Source organism: Oncorhynchus masou, unplaced genomic scaffold (assembly GCF_036934945.1).
Source record: "Oncorhynchus masou masou isolate Uvic2021 unplaced genomic scaffold, UVic_Omas_1.1 unplaced_scaffold_3678, whole genome shotgun sequence".
Taxonomy (NCBI): Eukaryota; Metazoa; Chordata; class Actinopteri; order Salmoniformes; family Salmonidae; genus Oncorhynchus; species Oncorhynchus masou.
This window is the reverse complement of record NW_027010080.1, coordinates 613-17537: the sequence shown is the minus strand read 5'-3', so window position 1 is coordinate 17537 and position 16925 is coordinate 613. Positions and strand designations below refer to the sequence as shown.

General features: G+C 43.6%; 1 protein-coding gene across 1 annotated transcript in view; it reads left to right on the top strand.

Annotated features, from left to right (window-relative positions):
- The window catches only part of LOC135534620 (telomerase-binding protein EST1A-like), a gene marked incomplete at its 5' end in the record, with an annotated part of 34313 nt that extends 17596 nt beyond the window's left edge, over positions 1-16717 (top strand). Inside the window, 6 exons of the mRNA XM_064961555.1 lie at positions 1089-1248; positions 1691-1910; positions 4976-5155; positions 5401-5544; positions 16061-16167; positions 16216-16717. Coding sequence (XP_064817627.1) covers positions 1089-1248; positions 1691-1910; positions 4976-5155; positions 5401-5544; positions 16061-16167; positions 16216-16717 — 1313 coding nt within the window. The remainder of the gene's footprint in view (positions 1-1088; positions 1249-1690; positions 1911-4975; positions 5156-5400; positions 5545-16060; positions 16168-16215) is intronic.
- Between the last annotated feature and the right edge of the window lie 208 nt (positions 16718-16925).

Here is a 16925-nt window from a genome sequence, read left to right as displayed (position 1 = left end):
TCATATCCAACACCCCGAGGACTGGGATGTTTTATCATATCCAACACCCCGAGGACTGGGATGTTTTATCATATCCAACACCCCGAGGACTGAGATGTTTTTCATATCCAACACCCCGAGGACTGGGATGTTTTTCATATCCAACACCCCGAGGACTGGGATGTTTTTCATATCCAACACCCCGAGGACTGAGATGTTTTTCATATCCAACACCCCGAGGACTGAGATGTTTTTCATATCCAACACCCCGAGGACTGGGATGTTTTATCGATCCAACACCCCGAGGACTGGGATGTTTTCATATCCAACACCCCGAGGACTGAGATGTTTTTCATATCCAACACCCCGAGGACTGGGATGTTTTATCGATCCAACACCCCGAGGACTGGGATGTTTTATCGATCCAACACCCCGAGGACTGGGATGTTTTATCGATCCAACACCCCGAGGACTGGGATGTTTTATCGATCCAACACCCGAGGACTGGGATGTTTTATCGATCCAACACCCCGAGGACTGGGATGTTTTATCGATCCAACACCCGAGGACTGGGATGTTTTTCATATCCAACACTCTTGACAATCGTGTGTCTGAACGTGGTGAAGGAACTGTGCGTTCTGATGCCCGGGGACCTTGGCAACCGGTAACATGCCCCCCCCCCCCCCATTGACCAAGCCACTTGAGAGCACTGTTGCCACAGTAAATATTTGGGGATGGAGAGCCCGAGCCAAACAATCTTGTCGGCGAAACTGGCTCATCACAAATGTATCTGCCTGTCCCTCTCAGGAATCCTGAGAAGAGGCACTGTTTATTCAGAAGCACCGTGCTAGGAGTCCTGTGTGGCTCAGTCGGTAGAGCATGGCGCTTGCAACGCCAAGCGTCGTGGGTTCGATTCCCGCTGGGGCCACCCATATGTAAAAGTAGTGGCCCCAGCCGACTTGTAAGTCGCTTTGGACAAAAGCGTCTGCTAAATGGGATATATCTATTTTTTAGGAGTAGCCTCCTTGTTCGCCTCTTGATCCAAGTAGATCGGCGCTCATTTGCTAATTCTTTGTTAAGCACTCACTCGCTAAATCTCAATCACTCAGAGCCCATCCCAGAGGAGGAGAGAGAAGACGGGCAGGAGGGGATGGTGAGAGTTTCTGCCTTTCCATTGGACCTGAGGGAGCTGCTGCCTAGCGTCAAGGTCTGGTCTGATTGGATGCTTGGACACCCCAACCAATGGAATCCTCCACCTTGCCGTATAGAGTAAGTACACACACACACACACACACACTTACACACACACACTGACACACACACACATTGACACACACACACTGACACACACACACTTACACACACACACACGATGAGCTCTTTTTTTCCCTGTTTGTTGCCTGGGTGGGTGTAATTGGCACTCAATTTCAAACGTAATAGACTTTTAATTTTAAAAGATTCTAAGGCACACACACACTTACACACACTGACACACACACACTGACACACACACACTGACACACACACACACTTACTGACACACTTACTGACACACACACTGACACACTCACTGACACACACTGACACACACACACACTTACTGACACACACACTGACACACTCACTGACACACACTGACACACACACACTTACTGACACACACACTGACACACACACACACACACACACTCTCCTCTCTCTCCCCCTGTAGCTGTAGTCTTGATGTGTGGCGTAGCCTGGCAGACCTGTGTAATGCGTTGGCGCGTGTCGACCACGGCGAGGCGCCTCTGTACAAGGCAGACGGGGACGGAGGCGAGGGGGATGAGGAGCTCCGCCTGCTGCTATTGGAGGAGGACAGGCTACTGGCCGGCTTCGTCCCGCTGCTCGCCGCCCCACAGGAACCCTGCTACGTAGACTGCACCGGGGATACAGTGAGTTTATCCACCATACACACACACTAACACACACACACTAACACACACGCTAACACACACGCTAACACACACACTAACACACACACTAACAAAACCGTATCAGTAGACCAATATTCTCCCTCTCCCCCCTTTTCTCCCTCTCCCCCCCTTTTCTCCCTCTCCCCCCCTTTTCTCCCTCTCTCCCCCTTTTCTCCCGCTCTCCCCCTTTTCTCCCGCTCTCCCCCTTCTCTCCCTCTCCTCCCCCTTTTCTCCCTCTCCTCCCCCTTTTCTCCCTCTCCTCCCCTTTTCTCTCCCTCTCCTCCCCTTTTCTCCCCCTCTCCTCCCCTTTTCTCCCCCTCTCCTCCCCTTTTCTCCCTCTCCCCCCTCTTCTCCCTCTCCCCCTTTTCTCCCCCTTTTCTCCCTCTTCCCCCTTCTCTACCTCCCCCCTTCTCTCCCTCTCCCCCCCTTTTCTCCCTCTCCCCCTTTCTCCCTCTCTCCCCCTTTTCTCCCTCTCTCCCCCCCTTTTCTCCCTCTCCCCCTTTTCTCCCTCTCTCCCCCTTTCACCCGCTCTCCCCTTCTCTCCCTCTCCTCCCCTTTTCTCCCTCTCCTCCCCTTTTCTCTCCCTCTCCTCCCCTTTTCTCCCCCTTTTCTCCCTCTTCCCCCCCCTTCTCTACCTCCCCCTTCTCTCCCTCTCCCCCCCTTTTCTCCCTCTCCCCCCCTTTTCTCCCTCTCTCCCCCTTTTCACCCGCTCTCCCCTTCTCTCCCTCTCCTCCCCTTTTCTCCCTCTCCTCCCCTTTTCTCTCCCTCTCCTCCCCCTTTCTCTCCCTCTCCCCCCTTTTCTCCCCCTTTCTCCCTCTTCCCCCCTTCTCTACCTCCCCCCCCTTCTCTCCCTCTCTCCCCCTCTTCTCCCTCTCCCCCCTTTCTCGCTCTCCCCCTTTTCTCCCTCTTCCCCCCTTTTCTCCCCCTTTCTCCCTCTTCCCCCTTTCTCCCTCCCCCTTTTCTCCCTTTCCCCCCTTCTCTGCCTCCCCCTTTTCTCCCTCTCCCCCTTTTCTCCCTCTCCCCCCTTTTCTCCCTCTCTCCCCCTTTTCACCCGCTCTCCCCCTTCTCTCCCTCTCCTCCCCTTTTCTCCCTCTCCCCCCTTTTCTCTCCCTCTCCTCCCCTTTTCTCTCCCTCTCCCCCTTTCTCCCCCCCTTTTCTCCCTCTTCCCTTCTTCTCTACCTCCCCCTTCTCTCCCTCTCTCCCCCTCTTCTCCCTCTCCCCCCTTTTCTCCCTCTCCCCCTTTTCTCCCTCTCCCCCTTTTCTCCCTATCCCCCCCCTTTTCTCCCTCTCTCCCCCCTTTCTCCCTCTCTCCCCCCCTTTTCTCCCTATCCCCACCTTTTCTCCCTATCCCCCTCTTTTCTCCCTCTCTCCCCCTTTTCTCCCTCTCCCCCTTTTCTCCCTCTCTCCCCCTTTTCTCCCTCTCCCCCTTTTCTCCCAACTCCCCCCCTTTCTCCCTATCCCCCCTTTTCTCCCTCTCTCCCCCCCTTTTCTCCCTCTCCCCCTTTTCTCCCTCTCCCCCCTTTTCTCCCTCTCTCCCCCTTTTCTCCCTCTCCCCCCTTTTCTCCCTCTCTCCCCCTTTTCTCCCAACTCCCCCTTTTCTCCCTCTCCCCCCCCCTTTTCTCCCTATCCCCCTCTTTTCTCCCTCTCTCCCCCTTTTCTCCCTCTCCCCCCCTTTCTCCCTCTCTCCCCCTTTTCACCCGCTCTCCCCTTCTCTCCCTCTCCTCCCCTTTTCTCCCTCTCCTCCCCTTTCTCTCCCTCTCCTCCCCTTTTCTCCCCCCTTTTCTCCCTCTTCCCCCCCCTTCTCTACCTCCCCCCTTCTCTCCCTCTCCCCCCTTTTCTCCCTCTCCCCCCCTTTTCTCCCTCTCTCCCCCTTTCACCCGCTCTCCCCCTTCTCTCCCTCTCCTCCCCTTTTCTCCCTCTCCTCCCCTTTTCTCTCCCTCTCCTCCCCTTTTCTCTCCCTCTCCCCCTTTTCTCCCCCCCTTTTCTCCCTCTTCCCCCCTTCTCTACCTCCCCCCTTCTCTCCCTCTCTCCCCCTCTTCTCCCTCTCCCCCCTTTCTCGCTCTCCCCCCCCCCTTTTCTCCCTCTTCCCCCTTTTCTCCCCCTTTTCTCCCTCTTCCCCCCTTTTCTCCCTCCCCCCTTTTCTCCCTTTCCCCCTTCTCTGCCTCCCCCCCCTTTCTCTCCCTCTCCCCCCTTTTCTCCCTCTCCCCCCTTTTCTCCCTCTCCCCCCTTTTCTCCCTCTCTCCCCCTTTTCACCCGCTCTCCCCCTTCTCTCCCTCTCCTCCCTTTTCTCCCTCTCTCCCCCCTTTCTCTCCCCTCTCCCTCCCCTTTTCTCTCCCTCTCCCCCCCTTTTCTCCCCCTTTTCTCCCTCTTCCCCCCTTCTCTACCTCCCCCCCTTCTCTCCCTCTCTCCCCCCCTCTTCTCCCTCTCCCCCTTTTCTCCCTCTCCCCCTTTTCTCCCTCTCCCCCCTTTTCTCCCTATCCCCCCCTTTTCTCCCTCTCTCCCCCCTTTTCTCCCTCTCTCCCCCCTTTTCTCCCTATCCCCACCTTTTCTCCCTATCCCCCTCTTTCTCCCTCTCTCCCCCTTTTCTCCCTCTCCCCCTTTTCTCCCTCTCTCCCCCCCTTTTCTCCCTCTCCCTTTTCTCCCAACTCCCCCTTTTCTCCCTATCCCCCCTTTTCTCCCTCTCTCCCCCCTTTTCTCCCTCTCCCCCTTTTCTCCCTCTCCCCCCCCTTTTCTCCCTCTCTCCCCCTTTTCTCCCTCTCCCCCCCCCCCTTTTCTCCCTCTCTCCCCCCTTTTCTCCCAACTCCCCCTTTTCTCCCTCTCCCCCTTTTCTCCCTCTCCCCCCGTTTATCCCTCTCCCCCCCCCTTTCTCCCTCTCCCCACCTTCTCTCCCTCTCCTCCCTTCTCTCCCTCTCCTCCCCTTTTCTCCCTCCTTCTCTCCCTCTCCTCCCTTCTCTCCCTCCCTTTTCTCCCTCTCCCCACCTTCTCTCCCTCTCCTCCCTCTCCCCCCCTTTTCTCCCTCTCCCCCCCTTTCCCCCTCTCTCTAGGCGATAGCTGCTGACTGTAAAAGGGTAACAGTATTGAAGTATTTCCTGGAGGCTCTGTGTGGACAGGAAGAACCTCTCCTGGCTTTTAAAGGAGGGAAGTACGTCTCCATGGCAACCTCTCCCCAACCCGGTCGCCCCGGCGACGCCCGCAGCAGGCAGGACTCGCAGACAGAGAGAGAGGTGTGTCCGTGTCCTGTGTGTCGCTGGCTTTTATCCAAACAACGGAAGTTAAACAGCTGATTCAACCGTGTTTTAATGCTGAACCTCACAACATTGATTTCCATGTAAATGATCAGTTATCATATAGCAACCTTCATGAAGACCTTGGTTAGCTGAGTCGTGTGTGTGTGTGTGTGTGTGTGTGTGTGTGTGTGTGTGTGTCTCAGTTTTGTAACAAGTCCTTCTCTTCCGTTGCTGTGTCGCAGAGTGATGACGTCATCGTGGAGGCGGAGTCGTCTGTGTCGGACGGTGATGATGGTAGTGAGGATGACATCCGAGAGCTCCGGGCCAGACGCAGCGCCCTCACCAACAAACTGGCTGAGCAGCAGAGACGCAGGGACAAGATACAGGTAACACACACTATATATACACACTATATACACACAGGGACAAGATACAGGTAACACACACTATATATACACACTATATACACACAGGGACTAGATACAGGTAACACACACTATATATACACACTATATACACACAGGGACAAGATACAGGTAACACACACTATATATACACACACTATATACACACAGGGACTAGATACAGGTAACACACACTATATAAACACACTATATACACACAGGGACAAGATACAGGTAACACACACTATATATACACACACTATATACACACAGGGACAAGATACAGGTAACACACACTATATATACACTATATATACACACAGGGACTAGATACAGGTAACACACACTATATATACACACACTATATACACACAGGGACTAGATACAGGTAACACACACTATATATACACACTATATACACACAGGGACAAGATACAGGTAACACACACTATATATACACACTATATACACACAGGGACAAGATACAGGTAACACACACTATATATACACACTATATACACACAGGGACTAGATACAGGTAACACACACTATATATACACACTATATACACACAGGGACAAGATACAGGTAACACACACTATATATACACACTATATACACACAGGGACAAGATACAGGTAACACACACTATATATACACACTATATACACACAGGGACAAGATACAGGTAACACACACTATATATACACACTATATACACACAGGGACTAGATACAGGTAACACACACTATATATACACACTATATACACACAGGGACAAGATACAGGTAACACACACTATATATACACACAGGGACTAGATACAGGTAACACACACTATATATATACACTATATACACACAGGGACTAGATACAGGTAACACACACTATATATACACACAGGGACAAGATACAGGTAACACACACTATATATACACACTATATACACACAGGGACAAGATACAGGTAACACACACTATATACACACAGGGACTAGATACAGGTAACACACACTATATATACACACAGGGACAAGATACAGGTAACACACACTATATATACACACTATATACACACAGGGACTAGATACAGGTAACACACACTATATATACACACAGGGACAAGATACAGGTAACACACACTATATATACACACTATATACACACAGGGACAAGATACAGGTAACACACACTATATACACACAGGGACTAGATACAGGTAACACACACTATATATAGACAGGGACTAGATACAGGTAACACACACTATATAAACACACTATATACACACAGGGACTAGATACAGGTAACACACACTATATATATACACTATATACACACAGGGACAAGATACAGGTAACACACAATATATATAGACAGGGACTAGATACAGGTAACACAGACTATATATACACATAGGGACAAGATACAGGTAACACACACTATATATACACACTATATATAGACAGGGACTAGATACAGGTAACACACACTATATATACACATAGGGACACGATACAGGTAACACACACTATATATACACACAGGGACTAGATACAGGTAACACACACTATATACACACAGGGACTAGATACAGGTAACACACACTATATATACACATAGGGACAAGATACAGGTAACACACACTATATATACACACTATATACACACAGGGACTAGATACAGGTAACACACACTATATATACACACTATATACACACAGGGACTAGATACAGGTAACACACACTATATATATACACACTATATACACACAGGGACTAGATACAGGTAACACACACTATATATACACACTATATACACACAGGGACAAGATACAGGTAACACACACTATATATACACACACTATATACACAGGGACAAGATACAGGTAACACACACTATATACACACAGGGACTAGATACAGGTAACACACACTATATATAGACAGGGACTAGATACAGGTAACACACACTATATAAACACACTATATACACACAGGGACTAGATACAGGTAACACACACTATATATATACACTATATACACACAGGGACAAGATACAGGTAACACACACTATATATAGACAGGGACTAGATACAGGTAACACACACTATATATACACATAGGGACAAGATACAGGTAACACACACTATATATACACACAGGGACTAGATACAGGTAACACACACTATATACACACAGGGACTAGATACAGGTAACACACACTATATATACACATAGGGACAAGATACAGGTAACACACACTATATATACACACTATATACACACAGGGACTAGATACAGGTAACACACACTATATATACACACTATATACACACAGGGACTAGATACAGGTAACACACACTATATATACACACTATATACACACAGGGACTAGATACAGGTAACACACACTATATATAGACAGGGACTAGATACAGGTAACACACACTATATAAACACACTATATACACACAGGGACTAGATACAGGTAACACACACTATATATAGACAGGGACTAGATACAGGTAACACACACTATATATACACATAGGGACAAGATACAGGTAACACACACTATATATACACACAGGGACTAGATACAGGTAACACACACTATATACACACAGGGACTAGATACAGGTAACACACACTATATATACACATAGGGACAAGATACAGGTAACACACACTATATATACACACAGGGACTAGATACAGGTAACACACACTATATATACACACTATATACACACAGGGACAAGATACAGGTAACACACACTATATATACACACACTATATACACAGGGACAAGATACAGGTAACACACACTATATATAGACACTATATACACACAGGGACAAGATACAGGTAACACACACTATATATACACACTATATATACACACAGGGACTAGATACAGGTAACACACACTATATATACACACTATATATACACACAGGGACAAGATACAGGTAACACACACTATATATACACACTATATATACACACAGGGACAAGATACAGGTAACACACACTATATATACACACTATATACACACAGGGACAAGATACAGGTAACACACACTATATACACACAGGGACTAGATACAGGTAACACACACTATATATACACACACTATATACACACAGGGACAAGATACAGGTAACACACACTATATATACACACTATATACACACAGGGACAAGATACAGGTAACACACACTATATACACACAGGGACTAGATACAGGTAACACACACTATATATACACACTATATACACACAGGGACTAGATACAGGTAACACACACTATATATACACACAGGGACTAGATACAGGTAACACACACTATATACACACAGGGACTAGATACAGGTAACACACACTATATATACACACTATATACACACAGGGACAAGATACAGGTAACACACACTATATATACACACTATATACACACAGGGACTAGATACAGGTAACACACACTATATATACACACTATATATACACACTATATACACACAGGGACTAGATACAGGTAACACACACTATATATACACACTATATATACACACAGGGACTAGATACAGGTAACACACACTATATATACACACTATATACACACAGGGACAAGATACAGGTAACACACACTATATACACACTATATATACACACAGGGACAAGATACAGGTAACACACACTATATATACACACAGGGACAAGATACAGGTAACACACACTATATATACACACTATATACACACAGGGACAAGATACAGGTAACACACACTATATATACACACACTATATACACAGGGACAAGATACAGGTAACACACACTATATATACACACTATATATACACACAGGGACTAGATACAGGTAACACACACTATATATACACAGGGACTAGATACAGGTAACACACACTATATATACACTATATATACACACAGGGACTAGATACAGGTAACACACACTATATATACACTATATATACACACAGGGACTAGATACAGGTAACACACACTATATATACACACTATATACACACAGGGACAAGATACAGGTAACACACACTATATATACACACTATATATACACAGGGACAAGATACAGGTAACACACACTATATATACACACTATATATACACAGGGACTAGATACAGGTAACACACACTATATACACACTATATATACACAGGGACAAGATACAGGTAACACACACTATATATACACACTATATATACACAGGGACAAGATACAGGTAACACACACTATATACACACTATATATGCACACTATATATACACACAGGGACAAGATACAGGTAACACACACTATATATACACACTATATACACACAGGGACAAGATACAGGTAACACACACTATATACACACACTATATACACACAGGGACAAGATACAGGTAACACACACTATATACACACACTATATACACACAGGGACAAGATACAGGTAACACACACTATATACACACACTATATATACACACAGGGACAAGATACAGGTAACACACACTATATATACACACTATATACACACAGGGACAAGATACAGGTAACACACACTATATATACACACTATATACACACAGGGACAAGATACAGGTAACACACACTATATACACACTATATATGCACACTATATATACACACAGGGACAAGATACAGGTAACACACACTATATATACACACTATATACACACAGGGACAAGATACAGGTAACACACACTATATACACACACTATATACACACAGGGACAAGATACAGGTAACACACACTATATACACACACTATATACACACAGGGACAAGATACAGGTAACACACACTATATACACACACTATATATACACACAGGGACAAGATACAGGTAACACACACTATATATACACACTATATACACACAGGGACTAGATACAGGTAACACACACTATATATACACACTATATACACACAGGGACAAGATACAGGTAACACACACTATATATACACACTATATACACACAGGGACAAGATACAGGTAACACACACTATATATACACACAGGGACAAGATACAGGTAACACACACTATATATATACACTATATACACACAGGGACTAGATACAGGTAACACACACTATATATACACACAGGGACAAGATACAGGTAACACACACTATATACACACAGGGACAAGATACAGGTAACACACACTATATACACACAGGGACTAGATACAGGTAACACACACTATATATACACAGGGACAAGATACAGGTAACACACACTATATATACACAGGGACAAGATACAGGTAACACACACTATATACACACAGGGACTAGATACAGGTAACACACACTATATATACACAGGGACTAGATACAGGTAACACACACTATATATACACTATATATACACACAGGGACTAGATACAGGTAACACACTATATACACACAGGGACAAGATTCAGGTAACACACACTATATATACACAGGGACAAGATACAGGTAACACACACTATATATACACAGGGACAAGATACAGGTAACACACACTATATACACACAGGGACAAGATACAGGTAACACACACTATATACACACAGGGACAAGATTCAGGTAACACACACTATATATACACACTATACACACAGGGACAAGATACAGGTAACACACACTATATACACACAGGGACTAGATACAGGTAACACACACTATATACACACAGGGACTAGATACAGGTAACACACACTATATACACACAGGGACAAGATACAGGTAACACACACTATATATACACACTATATATACACACAGGGACTAGATACAGGTAACACACACTATATACACACACTATATACACACAGGGACTAGATACAGGTAACACACACTATATACACACACTATATACACACAGGGACTAGATACAGGTAACACACACTATATATACACACTATATATACACACTATATACACACAGGGACTAGATACAGGTAACACACACTATATATACACACTATATATACACACTATATACACACAGGGACTAGATACAGGTAACACACACTATATATACACACTATATATACACACAGGGACTAGATACAGGTAACACACACTATATATACACACTATATACACACAGGGACAAGATACAGGTAACACACACTATATATACACAGGGACTAGATACAGGTAACACACTATATACACACTATATATACACACAGGGACAAGATACAGGTAACACACACTATATAAACACACTATATACACACAGGGACTAGATACAGGTAACACACACTATATAAACACACTATATACACACAGGGACTAGATACAGGTAACACACACTATATATACACACTATATACACACAGGGACTAGATACAGGTAACACACTATATACACACAGGGACTAGATACAGGTAACACACACTATATAAACACACTATATACACACAAGGACAAGATACAGGTAACACACACTATATATACACACTATATACACACAGGGACAAGATACAGGTAACACACACTATATATACACACTATATACACACAGGGACAAGATACAGGTAACACACACTATATATACACACTATATACACACAGGGACAAGATACAGGTAACACACACTATATACACACTATATATGCACACTATATATACACACAGGGACAAGATACAGGTAACACACACTATATATACACACTATATACACACAGGGACAAGATACAGGTAACACACACTATATACACACACTATATACACACAGGGACAAGATACAGGTAACACACACTATATACACACACTATATACACACAGGGACAAGATACAGGTAACACACACTATATACACACACTATATATACACACAGGGACAAGATACAGGTAACACACACTATATATACACACTATATACACACAGGGACTAGATACAGGTAACACACACTATATATACACACTATATACACACAGGGACAAGATACAGGTAACACACACTATATATACACACTATATACACACAGGGACAAGATACAGGTAACACACACTATATATACACACAGGGACAAGATACAGGTAACACACACTATATATATACACTATATACACACAGGGACTAGATACAGGTAACACACACTATATATACACACAGGGACAAGATACAGGTAACACACACTATATACACACAGGGACAAGATACAGGTAACACACACTATATACACACAGGGACTAGATACAGGTAACACACTATATATACACAGGGACAAGATACAGGTAACACACACTATATATACACAGGGACAAGATACAGGTAACACACACTATATACACACAGGGACTAGATACAGGTAACACACACTATATATACACAGGGACTAGATACAGGTAACACACACTATATATACACTATATATACACACAGGGACTAGATACAGGTAACACACTATATACACACAGGGACAAGATTCAGGTAACACACACTATATATACACAGGGACAAGATACAGGTAACACACACTATATATACACAGGGACAAGATACAGGTAACACACACTATATACACACAGGGACAAGATACAGGTAACACACACTATATACACACAGGGACAAGATTCAGGTAACACACACTATATATACACACTATACACACAGGGACAAGATACAGGTAACACACACTATATACACACAGGGACTAGATACAGGTAACACACACTATATACACACAGGGACTAGATACAGGTAACACACACTATATACACACAGGGACAAGATACAGGTAACACACACTATATATACACACTATATATACACACAGGGACTAGATACAGGTAACACACACTATATACACACACTATATACACACAGGGACTAGATACAGGTAACACACACTATATACACACACTATATACACACAGGGACTAGATACAGGTAACACACACTATATATACACACTATATATACACACTATATACACACAGGGACTAGATACAGGTAACACACACTATATATACACACTATATATACACACTATATACACACAGGGACTAGATACAGGTAACACACACTATATATACACACTATATATACACACAGGGACTAGATACAGGTAACACACACTATATATACACACTATATACACACAGGGACAAGATACAGGTAACACACACTATATATACACAGGGACTAGATACAGGTAACACACTATATACACACTATATATACACACAGGGACAAGATACAGGTAACACACACTATATAAACACACTATATACACACAGGGACTAGATACAGGTAACACACACTATATAAACACTATATACACACAGGGACTAGATACAGGTAACACACACTATATATACACACTATATACACACAGGGACTAGATACAGGTAACACACTATATACACACAGGGACTAGATACAGGTAACACACACTATATAAACACACTATATACACACAAGGACAAGATACAGGTAACACACACTATATATACACACTATATACACACAGGGACAAGATACAGGTAACACACACTATATATACACACTATATACACACAGGGACAAGATACAGGTAACACACACTATATATACACACTATATACACACAGGGACTAGATACAGGTAACACACACTATATATACACTATATACACACAGGGACTAGATACAGGTAACACACACTATATATACACTATATATACACACTATATACACACAGGGACTAGATACAGGTAACACACACTATATACACACAGGGACTAGATACAGGTAACACACACTATATATACACTATATACACACAGGGACTAGATACAGGTAACACACACTATATATACACTATATATACACTATATATACACACAGGGACAAGATACAGGTAACACACACTATATACACACAGGGACAAGATACAGGTAACACACTATATACACACTATATATACACACAGGGACAAGATACAGGTAACACACACTATATATACACACTATATACACACAGGGACAAGATACAGGTAACACACACTATATATACACTATATATACACACTATATACACACAGGGACAAGATACAGGTAACACACACTATATATACACACTATATACACACAGGGACAAGATACAGGTAACACACACTATATATACACAGGGACTAGATACAGGTAACACACACTATATAAACACACTATATACACACAGGGACTAGATACAGGTAACACACACTATATATACACTATATATACACACAGGGACTAGATACAGGTAACACACACTATATATATACACTATATACACACAGGGACAAGATACAGGTAACACACACTATATATACACACTATATACACACAGGGACAAGATACAGGTAACACACTATATACACACTATATATACACACAGGGACAAGATACAGGTAACACACACTATATATACACACTATATACACACAGGGACAAGATACAGGTAACACACACTATATATACACTATATACACACAGGGACAAGATACAGGTAACACACACTATATATACACACTATATATACACACAGGGACTAGATACAGGTAACACACACTATATAAACACACTATATACACACAGGGACTAGATACAGGTAACACACACTATATACACACAGGGACAAGATACAGGTAACACACACTATATATACACTATATACACACAGGGACAAGATACAGGTAACACACACTATATGTACACACTATATATACACACAGGGACTAGATACAGGTAACACACACTATATAAACACACTATATACACACAGGGACTAGATACAGGTAACACACACTATATACACACAGGGACTAGATACAGGTAACACACTATATATATATACACTATATACACACAGGGACTAGATACAGGTAACACACACTATATATACACACAGGGACTAGATACAGGTAACACACACTATATATATACACTATATACACACAGGGACTAGATACAGGTAACACACACTATATATATACACTATATACACACAGGGACTAGATACAGGTAACACACACTATATATACACACAGGGACTAGATACAGGTAACACACACTATATATATACACTATATACACACAGGGACTAGATACAGGTAACACACACTATATATACACTATATATACACACAGGGACTAGATACAGGTAACACAACATATATATATATATACATACATACATACATACATACATACATACATACATACATACATACATACATACATACATACATACATACATACATACATACATACATACATACATACATACAGACTATACATAGGCACACACACACACATCTGGGGATTCTGCAGACGTGTGTGTGTGTGTGTGTGTGTGTGTGTGTGTGTGTGTGTGTGTGTGTGTGTGTGTGTGTGTGTGTGTGTGTGTGTGTGTGTGTGTGTGTGTGTGTGTGTGTGTGAGAGTGTGTGTGAGTGTGTGTGTGTGTGTGTGTGTGTGAGAGTGTGTACACCATAGGGCTGGGCCGATACCAGTACCGCAATATGTTTTCCACGGCAACAAATGAAAACACAAAGCAGACCAAAACTCTGGTCTTTAAAAACCTGCTGTATGTAACATACTGTGTTCTGCAGCCTGGAAAATAAATCCATGTGAGTCTGGCTGACAACGTGAGTCTGGCTGACAACGTGAGTCTGGCTTACAACGTGAGTCTGGCTGACAACGTGAGTCTGGCTGACAACGTGAGTCTGGCTGACAACGCGAGTCTGGCTGACAACGTGAGTCTGGGTGACAACGTGAGTCTGGGTGACAACGTGAGTCTGGCTGACAACGTGAGTCTGGCTGACAACGTGAGTCTGGCTGACAACGTGAGTCTGGCTGACAACGTGAGTCGGGCTGACAACGTGAGTCTGGCTGACAACGTGAGTCTGGCTGACAACGTGAGTCTGGCTGACAACGTGAGTCTGGCTGACAACGTGAGTCTGGCTGACAACGTGAGTCTGGCTGACAACGTGAGTCTGGCTGACAACGTGAATCTGGCTGACAACGTGAGTCTGGGTGACAACGTGAGTCTGGGTGACAACGTGAGTCTGGCTGACAACGTGAGTCTGGCTGACAACGTGAGTCTGAGTGACATCATAAGGGCTGTTGGAAGTTAAATCCACTTCCTGTTTTGTTTCCTTGCCATGATCCTAAAAACTATCGTGATTCTGGTATCACCTGGTCCCTAGTATACTTTATGTAGACCAAGGAGATGATTGTGGACTAAATGAAAAAGAGGACCCGATCACGCCCCCATTCTAATCGACGGGGCTGTAGTGGAGCAGGTTGAGAGCTTCAAGGTCCTTGGTGTCCACATCACCAACA